This window comes from Asterias amurensis, chromosome 7 (assembly GCF_032118995.1).
Source record: "Asterias amurensis chromosome 7, ASM3211899v1".
NCBI classification, from domain to species: domain Eukaryota; kingdom Metazoa; phylum Echinodermata; class Asteroidea; order Forcipulatida; family Asteriidae; genus Asterias; species Asterias amurensis.
The window spans coordinates 3,952,843-3,973,970 of NC_092654.1; the positions used below are offsets into that span (position 1 = coordinate 3,952,843).

General features: G+C 37.7%; 2 protein-coding genes across 2 annotated transcripts; one reads left to right on the forward strand and one right to left on the reverse strand.

Moving 5' to 3' along the window:
- Positions 1–68: 68 nt before the first annotated feature.
- Positions 69–16,430, forward strand: LOC139940016 (uncharacterized). The gene is made up of 16 exons (XM_071936208.1): positions 69–211; positions 1,238–1,460; positions 2,209–2,417; positions 3,732–3,821; positions 4,045–4,179; positions 4,826–4,994; positions 5,812–5,902; positions 6,497–6,579; positions 7,080–7,251; positions 7,991–8,111; positions 8,342–8,459; positions 8,655–8,840; positions 10,294–10,416; positions 11,111–11,295; positions 13,352–13,462; positions 14,311–16,430. Exons 2-16 carry the CDS (start codon positions 1,257–1,259, stop codon positions 14,435–14,437), a joined length of 2,124 nt encoding a protein of 707 aa, XP_071792309.1. The 5' UTR covers positions 69–211; positions 1,238–1,256; the 3' UTR covers positions 14,438–16,430.
- A 101-nt stretch (positions 16,431–16,531) lies between these two features.
- Positions 16,532–20,803, reverse strand: LOC139940100 (C-type mannose receptor 2-like). The gene is made up of 5 exons (XM_071936341.1): positions 20,613–20,803; positions 20,010–20,310; positions 18,752–18,971; positions 17,973–18,081; positions 16,532–17,465 (listed from the first exon to the last, which is right to left on the reverse strand). The coding sequence occupies exons 1-5, from the start codon at positions 20,763–20,765 to the stop codon at positions 17,280–17,282; spliced, it is 969 nt and encodes a 322-aa protein (XP_071792442.1). The 5' UTR covers positions 20,766–20,803; the 3' UTR covers positions 16,532–17,279.
- Between the last annotated feature and the right edge of the window lie 325 nt (positions 20,804–21,128).

Sequence of the window (21,128 nt, forward strand, 5' to 3'; positions counted from 1 at the left end):
AATTTGGAAATTCTTCGGAAGCCTCGTGTACATGTACATCCCGTGTGTGCATTGTTATTGAGAGTGCTATTTCAGACAGCGGAGCAGGTGGATTATAATATATCGACAAAATGGACGAGTTTCGTGAATGTACATCTTTAGGAATCTACTAATATAAATTAATCAAAACTTTATAATCTTGCCGAAATATAGAAACAGACTACGTATAAAGGTTAGTCAGTTGAGTTTATATTTTCTGGTGTAAATCAGAATACTTTCTTGTTGTTTTCAACACAGATCCGTAGCGTAGTATTAGAAGCTAGCCCTCACTTGATACATGTTTGATATGTGTAATTAATGTCATAATGACTGTGTAAGTTTGTAAATTTTTCTACTCTGCTGTGCATGCTTAGTTGGTACTTGGTGGTTTCGGATAACTTTCCGTATGGCGCCACCACTTTTTCACTCATTTTTACAAAAAGGGATATACCAATCAGGTAAATTAGATACTATATTATTTTATTTCGAATGAAAAAGTGGTGGCGCCATACGGAAACTTTTCCAAGTAAACATATATATTGTAATGTGTAAGCCTTTTGAGTTTTAAAGTTTTAATTTTATTTACTAAATAAAAATTTGAGCCATGTTGTTGTTACAACTTGAGACTGGTGTTTGCTAGTGGTGCTCTACTACTAGCCTACTAGTACTACTACTACTGGTACTAGGTAGGACCTACTCCTAAAACTATAGTATGAGGTTCGTTCCGCTATTCGCTCGTGGAGACGATAGCGGAACGAACCTCGTAGTTCTTGGAGTAGGCCCATAGAGGTAATTGCAGAACAAAATCTGCCAATGATCATGATGATATTGTAGTTTTTTAACACTAAAATTATTACAGAAATGTACCAAAAATGTTGCTTGTTGCATGTTGCTTAATTTGTTTATTGCTTGTGGCATGTTGGACAAATTGTTTTGAAAAATCATCTGTCAAAAAATCAGTCCTAAAAAATTCTAAAAAATTATGTTTTTTTTTTTAGCGTAAACCGGTCACACAACTTTAATCTGTGTTTCTTTTTCCTTGATCTAAAAAATGGCTAGACTTGCCTCTGGTCCGTGGTCCAGTCAGTGTTGGTGTTTAGAATAAGAGAGATACAGGGAAGGTTTTTGTTCATGCGGCCTCCTAAAAGGAAATGGGGGAGGACGTTATGATTTTGTTTTACTTCACCTTAAATAACCCTTTTTTTTCGTTGATGCACAGAGGAAATCTAAAAGCAACAATGGAACACCCCGTCCAGGTTCTGCACCATCATCACGGTGAAGGAGATCAATTGGGTTCATCTAACGGACCAGCAATCGGGGCCAGTCTTCTCGGCCAATGGCACGCATTCAGAGGGAGACCAATCAAAGATGAGTTAAACATGGAATATCATCGTCAGTTGGACCATGTGGCTGTGTGGATCGATAGGTGGAGTCACGAACAGGTGTGTATTTATTTATTTGAAAGCCGCCATGTAGCTGCAATAATCGTTACCCTCCTGACGGCCAGCATCGGTGGTGGGGGGGGGGGTATGCGTGGTGGTCACCGCGGCCCATTGGTTAGACTGCAGGAACTGCAATCACAAGGTAGTGGTTTAGAATCCTGCTAAGCTAACCGCTGATTTCACAGTGACTAGAATTTAAGTGATTGCCATCAAGTTACCAAATCACAATGTCTTGATTTGTGCAACTCAAAATCATATACGTTAAACCAATGTTCGTATGGGAGAGATCGGCTCTGGCCAGATTGGCGTTTATAATCCCTTGTGGGAGTTTGCCGAGTTCCCTTGACAGGAAGATCATTTAGACAGACAGATAGTGCCTTTCCAGCTATCTGTTACTGTTTGTGTTTGTCCTGTGGCCCTCCTCGTAAGTCGTAATCATATGTTACATTATTCTTGTGGATTCCTTAGTCAGTACTTCTTTGAACTTTTTAGTTACATAAATATTGGTGGCCTCCACCAAACAAGCCTGCTTTGAGGAGACTCTCAATTAGTTGAACACGTTTGACAGTCTCCCTGATTATGGAATCTTTTTGAAATTTTACCTGTTATGTTCAATGTTGGAATCTTTTGTTTGTTGTACAAAATCTTCCTGATTGCAAGATGCAAATGTTGGCAGCTCTGTTGTACATGTTCAAGGACCAAATATCATGCATGTAGAAGTAACAATTGATTTGTTTTTCGATCCCAGAAATGTTCCATTTTGGAGGGTATTCTGACGAGAAGTAATTACAGCCAGTTTGGGTTTCTGTGGACGAGTCTTCAGCCCACACTCCATAGGGATTTTATGTACACTTCACAACAGCTGTATCCACAGCATCGGTTCACACCCATAAGCTCTCATGTGAGCAGAGAAACAAGAGCGAGAAGAGCCGTCAGAAATTATTTTCATGTCGGAAGGTAAGAGTCTAAGGATCCTTGTTGACCCTGATCTGATTTATAGTTGAAGTACTGTAGCGTGTCTGGGTCCAAATTAATATAGCTGCTTAGTCAGACAATATTGCTTTTAATGCAATTTTCTGCTAAGCAGAAATGAGAGGGATACCAGTCACTAATTATACTTGTGACATGGTAGTTTGGCTGGTAACCTTATTCTGATCAGCAAATTTGTGTTGCCTTTAACCACCTTTTCTGCTTAAAGCCATTGGACCCTTTCGGTAAACAGTGTTGTCCAAGGCCCACACTTTGTGTACCACAACTTCTACATCAAATAACAAACCTGTGAAAGTTTAGGCTCAATCGGTCATCGGAGTCGGGAGAAAATAACGGAAAAACCCACCCTTGTTTCCGCGCGTTTTGCCGTGTCATGACATGTGTTTAAAAAAAATCCGTAATTCTCGTAACCGAGAATTTGTATTGTTTTGCTGTTTTCTCAAAAAGTAAAGCATTTCATGGAATAATATTTCAAGAGAAGTCTTTCACCATTGCCTTCTGTAAGCCCTGTAAGTTATGTGTAAATCTGTGAACTTTTATTTTTTTTTCTGAACCGAAAGGGTCCAATGGCTTTAAGCAGCTCTATGAATCTAGCTCGAGTTTGACACTGGACTGCCAGCCCGAGCCTGATTTTAGCCTCAGCCAGTAAACACATGACGTCTGCGGTCTTGGACTTATGAATAATAGTCACTGTGTAATATCTTCTTGGACAGTCGGAATCAAAGAACTCACAGGCTTATCAATAAACGCTGCATATTGATCTGCACTGGATAGGCAGAAGTGGAAGTCACTCATAATCAGGGTCACAAAGGGTCAGCCATGACTCACGACGAATATCTTGAACAGAAAGAAATGATGTTCAAACCTTGACTTGTGACCGACACTAAGCTTGGGCGATATCGATTTATTTTATTCACGATATATCGCCGACAATATATCGCGATATTCGATATAATCGAGATTAATTAAATTTGACATCATCAGTCTTCAAACTCCAAGTGAAAGTTGTAGAATAATGACCTATTCTTCTGGTTTTACTCCAAACCTATGGAGTGCAAGATGTCTCAGCTAGCAAATACATCACGATATTTAATCGATATCGCGATTATCGCGATATATCACGATATATTGCGATATATCGATATTTCGATTAAAACCAAATCCATCTGATATCGAAATCGTTTCCAAATTAATATTGCGATATTCGATAATATCGTGATATCGCCCAAGCTTAACCGACACTAAGTTAACAGACACTACTTTTTGTTTCTGATCATTTAGCGCCCATTTGCAGAGGAGAAGGGATGTAACGATGTGTAATGCAGAAACTGCAGACTTCGAGGAACCTTCACTTAGAAATGACATTCAGAGGTAAGTTTTAAATTGGCTAAGTGCTGTTAAAATTTTTCATAATGTTTAAGATTTCGCTTCTGCTGAGATTGCCTGTTAGCTAGAGGCAGTTCAATTTTTTTGTTTTAGCAGAGGGTACTGATAATAACAAGGTATCTAACTGCCACTAGCTGTCGGGTAATCTCAGTGTTTCCTAGTTATCTTATTTCATTGGTAATATTCGGTTTGTTTTGTTCTGTTACAGCGGGAAAACCTCTCTTCCGCGTCGTATCTTGATGACAAGAAGTACCACCAACATCAAGCTACCCAGCATCCATTCAAAGAGTCACCGTAGCAATCGAAATAATCCTCTCAGCAAATCTGCCCCTGCAAGTATCAGGTGATTTTGTTGTTTTCATTATTTGAATCTGTCGAAATGTTTGGGGACAAATATAAGTTGTCCACGAAATAAATGTTTTCTATCAAAAAAAAAAAATTTGTTTTTGTTTTAAAAACATAGAAACTGAATGTATGGAAAAAATCGTAAAATGTAAATTCAGGACATGACCTTTACTTTGACCCTCTTTTGGGTGAGTGGATGTTGGTCAAGACTTGCGGCTGTTATGGAAATTTTGATACAAGTTGTTTCAAGCCTCTAAAGTCTTTAGAGACCACAGCGGCTTTATCAAAATAAGGGTTAAATCACTTTGATGTTTTTTTGTAAATTTCAAATACCAGTGTCCACAATTTGTGTGGTCCAACAGACAGATGATATAACAAAAAGTGATGACAATTTTGGCTCAAGCGGTTATTGGAGTTAGGAGAAAATAGTGAAAACCACCTTTTAATGTTTTAACTGCGAATTTTGGTCTCACAAGATCATAACTAGTTGGTTTTTATCGCGAAAAACTAAAGCATTTCAGGCAAAATTATTTCAAATGAAATTTTTCATCCTCTTTTTGGATGTAAATCTGAACACATATTTTTTCAATCTTATACCGATGTTGTGCTCACCCTTTTTATGTAATTGAAACATCTCTTTGCAGGAGGTTCACTGATGATTCTCCAGCAGTTCGTCGACACATGCAGGACAGACCAAGACCCAATGCGTCGAGTGATGTCCCAAAAGACTACAGTCCAGTCACATTACAAAACCTTCCTCAACTTACAAAGTCATTGACTCAAGTACAGATCAGCAGATCAAGACCAACTATGGTACGTCAAATTTTGCAATGCAGCTTTGCAAAAAGCTATATAATGATTCATTATTGGGTTTATTATCACCAGATTCGTATATCTTAAGGAGCTGTGCATAGTGGAAATACAATTTGAGAAAGGTTTGCAGAGACACCATGTATATAAAACTCTATACAAGTTATAATGGTTCTGAAAAGATCAGGAGCAATGCTAGACTGTATGATGCTTAAGAACTGCTGCTGAGGTTAAGCTAACTTGTAGGCTTATCTTAAGAATGGCTGTTCTGATTTAGCTAAAATGTTGCTTAAGAACTGCTGATGATTTAGCTAATACGTAGGCCATGTCCGAATTGGCTATACAGCTATGGCTAGATTTCCGCGTCATCTTGTGTTGAAGTGTAAGGCATCCTTAGCAACACCCTTGGGAACAGTCGTAGCCGTTGCTGTAGCTGCCAATTCGCACACGGCCTTAGAGGCTTAGCTCAATAGTTTGTGAAAGCGAGAAACTGGAAGGGGATCAGCTTGGTCCGAGCGTGATGATTGGCGTGGCAGGAATTGAAACTGATACCTAGTAGGAGTGCTCTCTGAGCTGTGGTCAGTTTGTTACGAGTGCATTAACAGGACAGTGGGGAGCCTAGTGGAGACCGAGGTATAGATAATGGTCAAAAATCTTGGTTGCGCCAATTTTGGAGCAAGTTTCCCTATAAGTTATTCTACTGCAATAAAAACTTTGGGCAAATGTTGTGACCTCTCTCACTATTAACATCCAATTCTTTGTTTGACAATGCAATCTTTTTGAGGGTTTAACCGTTTTTTTAAATTATTTTTTATTATAGTCCGGTACCTCGCCTAGAAATCTTCCACCCATTCCTGTTGTACCAGATGAAGCGTGGCAGCTATACCATTGGTATGAAGAGTGCTGGAATGGTGAGACTCTTTTTGTTTAATTTTCTCCGCAAAGAAAGGTTCTGAAAAATATTTGTGCCATGCTGGATTGTATGCGTTGACATGGGGTCCCCCTACCCCCACCATCTTAATTGTAAAATAAGGCTGAAACAATGAAAACCGCGTAGCCAATGAAGCCTTTCTTTGACCTCTATGTGACAGCAATGGAATGTAGTGATGTCATTAGATTGAAAGGCGTCTTTGTTTGGTGCATTATTTTTGATTACTTGTTTATTTTTGTCAACATTGTTGTATACTGGGGTGAACAGAGAAAACATTTGACTAGAGTAGGATTTGAACCTAGGACTTCCAGGTTTATGTGGCACCATCGGAACAAAGATATTGACAAAAAAGTTAGACCGTCAATAAAGGTTGTGTAGTTTGCTCAGTTGGGAGAGCACTCGCAGGTAAAACCGGAGGTCACAGGTTCGAATCACACTGTTGCCAATTTTTCTTTGTTCACTCCAATATGGTATCATATTACTCAGTCGGATTACTTTGTAACAACGGAATATAAATGTACTTGGAGCTCTAGCGAGGTGCTCTTTGCTAAATGTTTGTGCGTTATATTTTCAGATGTCCAAAGGAATGAATTCTTGCACAAACTATTGAAGAGGTTGGATTCCAGACAGCTTTATTTTCTCTGCAGTTCACTGGCCGTAAGTTCCGGGGCCAATGTTATTGCTGGGCTTATTGGGAATTCTGCGCTAATGGTGCCCTGTAATGCGGACACTTCTATGAGTTGTAAGCGCAGAATTCTGCAGTCAGCAGAGCCATGAAATTGGGCTCTTTTAAGTTTTCTTTAAACTGCTTCTTGAGTGAACGAGAATGCTATTTAAACTTGTTAATAGCGCGTTTATTTATCATTTAATAAATTGTAATTTTGATATTTTGACACTATTTTATGTAACCTTGATAAAAAAATTACGCCTAAACCTCAAGATTTCAAAAAAACTAGATGCACTTCTGTTGTTGATGACGGTGTCTGTCAAAATGACAATACTTTGATGTTAAATCTGTGGGATATTGCTTTGTTAACTGCAACAAAGAGGCCATCCAAAACGAAGCTCCCACAAATGACCACCATCAAAGAACCTATTAATTTAATTTCAGAAATCTCTTGCAGAAATTTGTTAAATACTCCGATGTTTGTTTTCAGTTGAAGCAGTCACATGACTTCATTAGCCTCCTTCCCGAACCGCTCGCACTTCGTATTCTTCAGTACCTCTCCCCTCAGAGCCTCTTGGTGGCAGCATTGGTCAGTCGGACATGGTGTTATTTGGCGAGTCATGATAACATATGGAAAGTCAAATGTGACCATGTCGATATTGGTATGTCAATAAATGATGTAGTCTCATATTTTAAAAATAATAATAATAATAATAACCTTATTTATATAGCACTTTTTACAAATTCGCTCAAGAAATACAAAAACAGCCAAAGAACAAAAATAGATTACAAGTAGGCCTACAAAACTTCACATTACCCGAATAAGAACAATGCAATTAATAGGCATGGTGTACTTTTGGTATTTACTTAACACGTTTGTGACTATAAAAACTTACTTGGTAAAAAGCACTGGAAAGCTGTTGCTATTATGAAACATTATTAAAAATAACCCCTTGAAAGTAAAGAACTTTTAGAGAAAGTGGAAATTTTCACCCCCCAAATTTTTTATCTGAAAATGAAGCCTTTCTCATCTGAAAGCATTCAATCTTATGCGATAATAATGTTTTTTTCTCTAATTACTTTCTTCACTCTTTGAATGAGCCCAAATGTTCACAGGTTTGTTATTTTCATCCATTTGTTGAGATACGCCATGTGAGGATACTGGTCTTTTGACTATTGCCAAAATTGTACCCTGTCTTTATTTAGATAAAAAAAAAGAATGATGCTTCGTTTTTGAAATTGCAAGGGCACGGGGGTGTTTAAATAAGGTTAAATATGGTTGTGATAAAACACTGAGTTTCCTGTAGAGAGTGAATGTATCTTCCTAAACTGATATTCTTTATAATTTTCGTACCGCCTTTATTATTAACAAACTTCATGAATGCATTTCTTCTTTTGCAGAAATTCCCTTACCAACCAGTAACTTTAGGTGGAAGACGGTTTACCGAGATAACGTTTTCCTCAGACAGAACTGGGAGTCCGGTAATTGTAAACAAATTGATGTCAGAGGTCATACAGCAAAGTAAGTTGACTTGTGAGAAAGGAAGAACACATAAAGTAAATTAATTGACAATTACTAAGGGAATCAATGTGTGGTGAAGAGGTTTTCAACTAGTGGTTTAATCCCAACGAGGCCTGGTTCTTGATAATTTTATCTTGGAATAGGAAGGTCTTATGAGTAAAGTTTGTTTTTTTCCAAGCGAATATAAGAGTTCTAAAGCAATTTGTTTTTATTTCTCTCTGCAATTTCAGGGTTCTATGTGTTACGTTTGACGGCAGTACAAGACTTGCCAGTGGGAGTAAAGATGCTTCCATTAAGATATGGGATATCCACACCGGTAGCCTGCTACAGACGTTAAAAGGACACAAGGTATGTGATGGAGACCAGTCTATAACCATAGCCTGGTATCGAACCAGGGTCAGATTTGTGAGAGGCAAGTGCTTTATGCATTACGCCACTCATGCCATATGTTTATGTACTCCTTGGCAAGCACATGTGATAACTCGGTATAACAACCACAAACCTTAAAATGTGTGTTCATTCAATTCTATTTTGGTATCATAGAAGGGAGTCTGGTGCCTTAGCTTCTTCACACGCTACCTCTTAGTCAGTTCTTCCTTTGATGGGACAGTGAAAGTCTGGAACCTACGCAGTGGTGTCTGCACACGGACTATGTTCGGTCACGATGGACCAATCTGGGCAATGGCGAGGCAAGATTACTGGCTGGTCACAGCGTCACAAGACAGAACGGTAAGACAAAAGTTTCCATCAAGAATGCTTCGCAAGAACATGTTGCACAAGGAAGGCATGACATTTTTCCTACTTCAGTCTGATTTCCGTTTTTGTGTTACCCGCGGGAAAAATCTGAAAGTTGTGATTTAAAAGTGTAATGTATCCTTGACCCTACACCATGTAAACATGTAGGGCAGCCCTTGTACTAAAATAAAACCCATTAAAAATAAGGACCCATTATAATAATGCCTGACAAGGACACTTATACTGAAGAAGAAGGTTGTTTTACAGGTTTTTGAGTTGCCAGTCACGTTGTTTCTTTTGCAAGGGGAGGGAGTGCGAGGCTGTGATCTGATGTTTTATACTTGCCAATGCTTTTAATATATTGTACTGCACTGTCTAAAATATTAATGTCGTCTTAACTTCTTTTTCTATATTTGTTTATGTTTACACATTTCAGTGTCCTGTTTAGGAGCTTTAACCAATTTGAGACATGTGGAATTTATATTTTTATATTTCTAAAGAAAGGACTATAAAGAATTGAGGTGATTGATTGATTGATATTGAATTGATATTAAGGATTTGTGTGTTATTTGAGCCTGCAGCCCTGAGACGTCCTGAATCCTTCATATCTGCAAGAATAGATAGAAGGACTTGGGAGGATGAGGGTTTCAGGACACATTTCGTAAATAGAAGCTGAATTTGTTCAATAATGCCAATTCTCTTGTTGTTAATTTGTAGTTGTCCTTATTGGTCCCATTTCCTTTCTTTGTTTTTAAATACTGATTTACCTTGGATTGTGTATGATTTTATTTTGTGAATTTTTTTCTCCCAATTTCTTATCATAATTTTAATACACTTTTTTGAACTATTGGCCTATTATGTATATATTACTTTTCTCATCCTATCTTGTAGTTCTTTCTGTGCCATTTTGCAGTCTGACTACTCGTTGAATTATAATACTGTGTTTTCTACCTGTAAATGAAATTTGTTAAATCTGCGATTTTGTTTTTTAGTTTTTATAAGTTATCACACAAGCACGAGTGGAATACGGAAAACTAACCACGAGTGCGCGTGTTATAATAAATTTATCTTCCAGTTTCACGTCAACACGCAAAGATAAAATTTCAGAAAGCTATTTCGCAACGAAGCGCACAAAGTTTAGAATGTCATTTTTGCCGTGTCCATATACGGAGCGTGACGCATTGACATCCACAATACGCACTGTGTAATACAAAAAGAGGAAGTAGTATATAGGTTTTTATACCACCTCCAGTTCAAGCATCTGATTGGTGGGTTAGAGCGTACTGAAAGATAATGTTTAATGTTTTTACTATAATTTAAAACCTGAATTTAATTTGAATTAACAAACTGATGAAGCATTTGTACCTAATTCACTGAGTTCTGCGTTGAGCTACGTTGTTTTGTTTTGACTAATTTGTTTCTTGGTTGACTATTTCTGTACCATCAGCTGAAGCTTTGGGATCTTCGGACATGTCTATTGGAGCACACATTAGTGGGACACACTCAAGCAGTATTCTGCGTCGATATGGACAAAGAATGCACAATGATTTTATCAGGCTCAGCTGATAGGGTAAGTACAGACCAAAGATTACAGACTAAAGTCGCAAAACGGGGAACTGGAGCTCTATCTTTTGTTGGAACGTTAAATACTCATGGGGGCCATTTCTGCAACAAAAATTATGTTGTATCATTGGTAACAATGGTCATATTATTGTATACATGAATGGAAACACTAAGAGATGGGCAGAGGGACGCCCTTACAAGATCGACATTGTGGGATAATTTCTGGGGAGGAACTGTGCTTGTGGAATTTTGTTTATATTGCTGGGTTAAACCCACAACATTTGTACCAAAAAAAGATTAAAGAAAAGGGATAACAGAAAAAAAATAGAGAAAGCCCACAATGTTGCTCTACTGAAAAGACAACTCAACTCAACTTAAGATAGACAAACAGACAACTTGACTAATGAATAGTATGAACGACAGACAGACAAATGGAAAACTTGTGTTGTGAATAGACTAAGAGACAGACAAACACTTAATTATTCATGTTTTGGCCACAAAATACATCATTATTTTGTGAAGATATGGCAAAACAGAAAAGTCTGTACGGTAAACAATGAAGGTTTCATGCCTAGTTTTTAAGAGTTTTGTAGACCGAAACAGCAGATCGATTTGACTGCAATCTGCCTGGGCATTCTTCATTTCAATAAATCATTTTATTGGTTTGACAAATTACTGAAATGATTTTTGTTCTCTTTCAGACAATTCGTGTTTGGAGTGTAGAGACCGGTCGCTACACCAAAGTCATCTGGGCTAGTCAGTCAACATCCATCATGGGTTTGAGATATCACCGTGGTTACTTCGCCTGCGCTGTTGGGGAGGTTGTCTCCCTCTGGAGGCTAGAAACGGCCAGTTGTATCAAGACGTTCGAAGAACATGATAAACGGTGAGATTATAGTCTTTATAATCAATGCATTTTTACTGTTGTATCTACTGTCTTTATGTCAATGCATTTTTACTGTTGTATCTACTGTATTTATGTCAATGCATTTTTACTGTTGTCTCTACTGTCTTTATGTCAATGCATTTTTACTGTTGTCTCTACTGTCTTTATATCAATGCATTTTTACTGTTGTCTATACTGTCTTTATGTCAATGCATTTTGACTGTTGTCTCTACTGTCTTTATGTCAATGCATTTTTACTGTTGTCTCTACTGTCTTTATGTCAATGCATTTTGACTGTTGTCTCTACTGTCTTTATGTCAATGCATTTTTACTGTTGTCTCTACTGTCTTTATGTCAATGCATTTTTACTGTTGTCTCTACTGTCTTTATGTCAATGCATTTTTACTGTTGTCTATACTGTCTTTATGTCAATGCATTTTGACTGTTGTATCTACTGTCTTTATATCAATGCATTTTTACTGTTGTATCTACTGTCTTTATATCAATGCACTTTTACTGTTGTCTCTACTGTCTTTATGTCAATGCATTTTGACTGTTGTATCTACTGTCTTTATGTCAATGCATTTTGACTGTTGTATCTACTGTCTTTATGTCAATGCATTTCAACTGTTGTATCTACTGTCTTTATGTCAATGCATTTTAACTGCTGTTTCTACTGTCTTTATATCAATGCATTTTTACTGTTGTATCTACTGTCTTTATGTCAATGCATTTTTACTGTTGTCTCTACTGTCTTTATGTCAATGTATTTTTACTGTTGTCTCTACTGTCTTGATGTCAATGCATTTTGACTGTTGTATCTACTGTCTTTATGTCAATGCATTTTGACTGTTGTATCTACTGTCTTTATATCAATGCATTTTGACTGTTGTATCTACTGTCTTGATGTCAATGCATTTTTACTGTTGTGTCTACTGTCTTTATGGCAATGCATTTTTACTGTTGTCTCTACTGTCTTTATGTCAATGCATTTTTACTGTTGTCTCTACTGTCTTTATGTCAATGCATTTTGACTGTTGTATCTACTGTCTTTATATCAATGCATTTTGACTGTTGTATCTACTGTCTTGATGTCAATGCATTTTGACTGTTGTATCTACTGTCTTTATGTCAATGCATTTTTACTGTTGTATCTACTGTCTTGATGTCAATGCATTTTGACTGTTGTATCTACTGTCTTTATGTCAATGCATTTTTACTGTTGTATCTACTGTCTTTATATCAATGCATTTTGACTGTTGTATCTACTGTCTTGATGTCAATGCTATTTTACTGTTGTATCTACTGTCTTTATGTCAATGCATTTTTACTGTTGTATCTACTGTCTTTATGTCAATGCATTTTTACTGTTGTATCTACTGTCTTTATGTCAATGCATTTTTACTGTTGTATCTACTGTCTTTATATCAATGCATTTTAACTGTTGCATCTACTGTCTTTATGTCAATGCATTTTTACTGTTGTGTCTACTGTCTTTATGTCAATGCATTACTGTTTCTACTGTCTTTATATCAATGCATTTTTACTGTTGTATCTACTGTCTTTATATCAATGCATTTTTACTGTTGTATCTACTGTCTTTATGTCAATGCATTTTTACTGTTGTATCTACTGTCTTTATATCAATGCATTTTTACTGTTGTATCTACTGTCTTTATGTCAATGCATTTTGACTGTTGTATCTACTGTCTTTATGTCAATGCATTTTGACTGTTGTATCTACTGTCTTTATATCAATGCATTTCTATTGTTTGGGAAGTCATGTAAGGGTCTTGTGTTTTCACATTTTGGGGATTGTGGTATTTCCTTGCTTTTACAAGCTGTTAGCTTTTTAATTATTGTCTAATTATTTTGTTATGGGCTTGTGTACACATTATGGAATGAGCACAATATCAATCATTCATTATTAATTATATCGTATAATTATCTGCCTTTTGTGAATTACCTGTCGTAATATTATCTTCCTAAGATGTTTAGACTAAATAGTTTGATGATGTATGTGAAATTATTTTGGGGGTTTCTTTTTTTTCACAAGGGTTGAGAGTGTTGGGTTGCGTGTGGACGATACAAGTGACCCTGATGTACCAAAAGGGTTTTTGGTTACTGCTGGTCAAGATGGAATGGTCAAATACTGGAACCTAAATAGGTAAGAACCTTTATAAGCACCTTAGTACTAATCACATTATGGTTAAGAACCTTAAAAAGAACCTCGGCACTGCAACCTAGATTGGCATGAACGCTTATAGAACCTAAATTCTGGAACCTAACTACTGGAACCTAGATAGGTAAGAACCTTTATAAGCACCTTAGTACTAATCACATATGGTTAAGAACCTTAAAAAGAACCTCGACACTGCAACCTAGATTGGCATGAACGCTTATAGAACCTAAATTCTGGAACCTAACTACTGGAACCTAGATAGGTAAGAACCTTTATAAGCACCTTAGTACTAATCACATATGGTTAAGAACCTTAAAAAGAACCTCGGCACTGCAACCTTGATTGGCATGAACGCTTATAGAACCTAAATTCTGGAACCTAACTACTGGAACCTAGGTGGGTAAGAACCTTTAGAGCCTTAATACTGCAACTTAGTTAGGTATAAGAACCTATTTGGAATTTGTAGTACTACAACTGAGGCGGATAAGAACCTTTATAAGAACCTTTAGTACAGTAACCTAGGTGATATGAGTATTAGAATCTTCATAAAAGCTTCAGTTTCAAGACCCACACGGGTAGGAACTTTAATAACGTAACACTATAACTTAGGTGAGTTAGACTCTTATTAGAAACTTAGAACTGAAACGGGGGTGGGTAAAAACTTTAAAACCTTTATACTGGAACTTCAGTGGGTAAGAACCTTTATAAGAACATTAGCACTGGAACTGAGATGGGTAAGAACCTTTATAAAACCTTAGTAATAAAACCTAGGTGAGTATAAGAATCTCTACATGAACCTTAGAACTGGGACCTTATTTTCTTCTTTGTTACAGCGATAGCAGCAACCATACTCTGCAAAGTGGTACTCAGATCAACAGTATCTACTTTGATGAGACCAGGATTATTGGAGCCTGCTCTGACTATAAACTCAAGATCTGGAACTTCAACACGTCTAGTTGAGAAAAGTAAATAAGTAAGCTGGCATTTATATATAGCCATGTCCAGGCGGCTTCGTTTTTGGCTTCATTGTACGAGGTTTAAAAACCTCGAACCCACAGTATCAAGAACTGTATACCAAATACCCAGTACCATGCCAGTATATGTATCTATTTTGTGTATGCAGTTCGTTGCCAATGCTACGTGGTGAATTCAGAGCAGGCCGTTGCTTGTATAAAGAGCCTTTGACCATTGTACGAGGCTGAAATACCATGAAAAACCATGCTTGAACCCCATGGTTTCATCATCAAATACCCAGTACCGTGCAAGAATGTATCTTTGCTGTTCGTCGTCCAACGCTAGGTTGTGAATTAAGAGTTGGCCACTGTTGCGTTAAGAGCCAATTGGACCGTTGTCAGGGTTGAAAAGCCATACTTAGACCCTACAGTTTCAAGTACCGTATATCAAATATCCAGTACCATGCCAGTGTATGTATATATATGCAGTTCGTCGTCCAACGCTACCAGTACCTAGTCGATACAGAGCGGGCCGGTGCTTGAGTAAAGAGCCTTGGACAAGGTTTGCATTTATAGAGCGCCTATTCTAGAGGTTGCAAAGGCGTAGAATGTGTTCAACGCTACCAGTACCTATTCGATACAGAGCAGGCCGGTGTTTGAGTAAAGAGCCTTGGACAAGGTTTGCATTTATAGAGCGCCTATTCTAGAGGTTGCAAAGGCGTAGAATGTGTCCAACGCTACCAGTACCTATTCGATACAGAGCAGGCCGGTGCTTGAGTAAAGAGCCTTGGACAAGGTTTGCATTTATAGAGCGCCTTTTCTAGAGGTTGCAAAGGCGTAGAATGTGTCCAACGCTACCAGTACCTATTCGATACAGAGCAGGCCGGTGCTTGAGTAAAGAGCCTTGGACAAAGTTTGCATTTATAGAGCGCCTTTTCTAGAGGTTGCAAAGGCGTAGAATGTGTCCAACACTTATAAAAAAAAATCTAACACAAAAATTGCCCAAAATAAAAATCGCGATGAAACGGCACGGCAGAAACTCTACTCGATGGATGCTTTCAGTTTTTTCGTAGAAATAAACCACAAAAATTCTTCCAGGGAAAATATGTCCAAGCAACTTTGAAAGTGCAAGTTCTCTTTATGTGTCAAAATATTCCACTCTGACTGAGTTTGGTAGAATCAGTGTATAAAGACCATCAGCATTGGAATGTGGTCTCAGCCCACTTATCGTAACCATTCTATCCGTCCAGTTGTTCACTTTTTTTCACATTAAAAAATTGTTTACCATAAGTGCCTTTTGGCTATATTTTTAAAACTAATCACTGACAAAAGTACGTGAGGGAAAAAGTTCTCTTTATGAGTAAAAAAAATGTAAAAAGATTCTGAGTTTTTTAAATTGTATTAAAATATATAGATCTGTATTTTGTATTTTAGTTTGTATTCAGCTTATGCGAATCCTCAATTCTGATTGGTGGATAGCAGTGTAATATAGAACGTAAAGCTGTAAAATAAATTTATCGCTGTGCGTAATTGAACACCTGTGAGGGCAGAGATGGTTCTTGCGATTGATTCAGGCGCTACATATTTGGCAGCACAGGCTGTATACTCCCAAGGGAGCCGAGATGGTTTAAGGAATGAGTTAAATGGCCCAGTGACCAGGGGTACTAATGTTAGAAGCGTTTTGAGATGCCCTTGGGGTGTATGCTAAAGCGCCCTTGCATGCCTGCTTCTCGAACAGGTTGTGGCTGCGTCCTTTGCAATTCAGCTCTTAAAGGGTCTATGTAACTTTTGTAGGACAAAAAACACAATGTCCACAGATTTACACTAAACTTACACAGTTTGAAGATAATGATAGTAGAAAGCTTCCCTGAAAATATTACGTGCTGAGGTGCTGTAGTTTTTGGGTAATGAGTAAAACAATGTCATGAAAATAGATTTCGTCTCATGAGACGAAAATTATTTCAAGCATTTACAAACATATTTTCATGACATTTTTTTACTCATTTCTCAAAAACTACAGCACCTCAGTAAGTAATATTTGAAGAGAAGCTTTCCACTATCATTATCTTCAAACCCTGTAAGTTTAATGTAAATCTATGGACATTTTGAATAAGTACTCAAATCCTTTAATGGGAAGAAGAATGACTAGCCTCCCAAATTATAAAACTATTATTAATTTCAAGCCTTGCAGACAGGCGCTCCATAGTCGCGCCGAACCAAATAGATTAGGAGTGACTCCAGGTCGAACCAAATAAATTTTGGTTTCAGATCTTAATGTAAATTGGTGGAGAGACTATTACAAACAATGTGCCAAACATGCAAACAATAAAAGACTTTTTATAGGTCATATAGGTAGCTGAACATACTTTTATTTTGATCAAAACAAGTGTTTACTACCACAGTAATGGGTTATTCCATCCAATAGTTTGTACATGTATTTTTTAAACAATTGGTTCATTGGATGTAAATCCACCAAACATCATACCCCCCTTTGAATTTATTTATTGAAAATTTGCCTACATGTATTTTGTAAACAATAGAGTCCATCGGAGGTAAATCTACCCAACATCATACCCCCCTTTTAATTTATTTATTGAAAATAGGCCTACATTTATGACTTCAGTAGAAAGCAAACAGAATCTGGAAAAAATGCAATCCTTCGTTATTTTCAGTAAATTGTTTCTGAGAAACCCTTTTGAATGTATTTATTGAAAATAGGCCTACATTTATATGACTTCATTAGAAAGCAAACATAATCTGGAAAAAATGCAACCCTTCGCATTAAACTGTTTCTGAGAAAACTTGCGGTTAATGTTGGCTACCGTTTTATGGACATTGAATCGTATTTATTATTTTCTAGAGGGAACTGCTTTGCTGCACTCTCCAATAAGTTTGTTGATTTGCTCGGCCAGTTCTTGGCAGGCTGTCATCGGGTCGTAGACTGGCATTTTGCAGATTGAGGGGAAAGTCTTGCTGCACGGAAGGTCATTCCAAGCACCATGGTTCTTGAAGTTGATTTCAATGCAATCTTCGTTCTGTTAAAAATGATACGAATGTCACCAGAGCAAAAGTATACACATCCCAACGGCTGATTATTTTGAAAGACACGTTGTGTAAAGTGTCCAAAACCAGTTTTTTCACTTGGTGTGTCCTAACATAGGCATACAATAACAAATCTATAAAAATTTGGGCCAACATAAGTCTTTGAAGTTGCAAGAAAATAAAGAAAGAAGAAATACCCTGGTTGTACAAATTGTGTGCTTTCAGAAGTCTTTCTTTTTTAATCTCAAATAGTTTAGTGAGAAATTACCTCTTTATCAAACCTAAGTTACTTCAGAGGGAGTTGTTTCTCACAATGTTTTATACTATCAATAGCTCGACTGTGTTGCTTGTTTTTATGATAACCTTTTATGTTTGCTTACAGACTGTATGAAATTTTGCCCAAACTGTTCAAGAACTGCTCTTGAGGAACCAACTGTTTCTCATTGAATTGATTGAATATTCTTGTGTTATACATCACTATGTCTATTAATTTGTCTTACGTTGTTATCATCTGGTTGGTTGACATTCCAGTTGCTGTATTCTTGCACTTTGTTATCCGTCCACTCAAACGTACCCTCTTGGTCTCTGTCTGAACCGCCTATCCATGTCCTACAAATAATGCAAAATATTAATAAAATAATCTGTTCATTTTTAAGGGCACTGCAGCCAATTTCACGAAATGCTAGGATTAATCATATCTCGAGTTAGGATGTGTAACTCATCCTTACTTAGGACATGTAGGATGGGTTCAATGCGTTCTTACGTCTATGTATACACAACTTAGCTCGTCGCTCGTCCTAAGATTAATCCTAAGTTATGAAGAGTTTGGTGAAATCGTTGGCTGGACACCTATGGTAATTGTCAAAGACCAGGGGATTTCCACAGAGTTAAGACTAGCCTTATCACGAGTTTGACGAGTTACTCTTCCTAACTTAGCACTACCATAGCCTTAAGTTTATAAGATTTCCTAGGACTAGTCCTAAGAAACGACTAGTCCCAAGAAACGACTAGTCCTAACTCTTTGTGAAATCGACCCCTGGAGATATTTTCACTTGGTGTATCCCAACACATGCATAAAATCACAAATCTGTGAAAATTTAGACTCGATTGTTCATCAAAGTGTCAAGAGAATAATAATAATAATAATAATAATATGAAACATTTATATAGCGCTCTACGGAGAACAGAGCGCTTTACATAAAATAATGAACCTGATTCTTAAAATGGCCCTTGTTGAGGTGTGTGGGTTTTAAATTTTTCAAAAATGTTTTAAAAATACCTCTGAGCATCTATGCCGGATGAACTTGCGATCAATTCAGTCACAAACTCATTTTCCTCATCACATGCGATCGAGGCGAGATGAGCTGGTTGGTCATGGTTGTTGACGTAGCTCTGACAGTTTGCCTCGCTTTCATCAAAGGTCTTGGAGGCGTCAAAGAATCTGTAGCAATCCCCACCAAACTCTGTCCATGATGCTGGGCAGCGAGTTTCTTCAAGCTCTATATAGATGATTAGACAGTTAGACATTCATGAAATTGTATTTTGAAAGTTATTTCGAAAAGTATTTTGAAGGTTGCAAGAAAATTTGAAAGAATAAAAAACATTTGTTGCACAAATTTTTTAGCTTTTCAGATGCCTGAAAAAGGCTTCAGACCTGAAGTCTTTATCAGCTTCAAATATTTTTGTGAGGAATTACCGGTACCTCTTTCTCAATAACTACGTTACTTCAGAGAGAGTTGTTTCTCACAATGTGTTTTGTCAACAGCTCTCTGTTGTTTTTTACCACACTCTTAAGTTTACTCTCCATGCTTCTCCTCATTTAATAATGATAATAATAATTTGGGGGGCTAATCATCCTTACTCGCAGCTAAGAGCTGAATTACGAAGGACGCGGCTACAACGTGTTCGAGAAGCAGGCATGCAAGGGCGCATTCAGCTGCCAGCCACATCAACCCATTATGACCACGGAGCACAGCCAAGATCGAAAGTGTTTGATTTTTCCTGAGGGAGGAAAACCGGATAGTCTGGAAAACCCTCGTGGCACAGCAGAGAACCAACGCACAACTCAACTCACATATGGCCCCGACCGGGAATCAAACCGGGGTCACCTTGGTGAGAGGCGAGCGCTTTACGCACAAGCCAACCGTGCCACCCATTTAAACCCAAGTCTCGACACTCCTTGGGGCGACAGGTCTTTTTCTTCAGTGCTATGCATCTGGAATTGTCTACCACCTAATATTAGATCTTGTCTTTGCAACACAAAGTTCAAATCTCTCTCAAAACTTCTCTTATGTCATAGGTTTTCAAGAACTCATTATGTTATGTCTGGTTTTTTTTACTTTCCTTTTGTTTTGGTTTTACTGCACCTTGACACTCAGCAGGGTGAAAATTTGCACATTTCAAGTCTTTTTAATTATTTGTTATTATTTATTAAGTAATTTTGTTATGCTAATATATATTTTGAGTAATACCAAACTTGTCCAGTGGCTTTAAGATATGACTTTATTGGTGAACGTATTAAGTAAGGTTTGTGTTACCTGGTGCACCAGCAGTGCAAATGAAACCGGTAGTGATATACTCGCAGGGGAGATCATTCATGTTGCCACTTGGGTACATCCCGACACAATCTTCCCCATTGCTATCGTTGGGTTCCCCTGGCGAAAAGGAATCAAATACCATAGCATTGCCATTGACATCCAAGAAGACGCCCTCGTTGATCTTGTCTGTGAAACCAAGCCAGACGGAGAACGCTTCAGGAGCGAGATGTTGAGACACCACTGCTAAGATGCTTGACAGTTCTTCTTGACTCCCAGGGATGGCTAGAATGCCGCCAGAGCTCTGTAGAAAGAATGAAAAATTGGCTGGATTTGGGTTGGAACCATTCCACCTCTATATGACCCCCTGTTCGAATCCCACCAGGGGCACTGGACGCGTTTGGGTTAGTGGTATCTTTCCTCGCCTTTCACCTCATCGGACCCCTATTCGAATCCCACCAAACATTTGCAAAGTTTGCATATTCTATACCTAATGATAACTTTGATATGGGAGCCTCATGCAAAAGGTGATAAAGACGCTGGTTTAACATCAGTTTACTAAGCTTTAATTAACAAAAAATTCTTTGTTAACATCATGAACATTACCTCACATCGCGCTTTGGCTTCCTCCCAGCACGTACCCTCCTCAGACACCATGTAGCATCTTCCATCGAAAAGCTCATACCCGCTCGGACATTCACTCTGAGCATGAGCTCCCGCCACAAGCAACAACACAACACCAAGCGTAACAGGGTACATGTTTTCCTTCAGTACACTTTTACAAATCGAATGAATTGGGAAATAAAGTGAGGCCATTTTTATAGCAAGTAGCAAGTGATGTGTGTTACCAAAACAGGTGTAACGCTTCTCTTAAACCAACATGAAGATCTCAGGAAATGGAACGATTACAATTATCAATATATTTATTGACTTTTTGTCACTGAATTTTGACAGCATTGATTGCCTACATTTTAATTAAATTTGCTGTCAGAAACACAATTTGGTGTCATTGTCAGCCATTTAATGTTTGGACCAAGGTTCGAATCCCAACATGGAACTCTAATGTTTTACACTATCAACATCTCTCCATTGCTCGTTACCAAATAAGTTTCTATGCTGAAC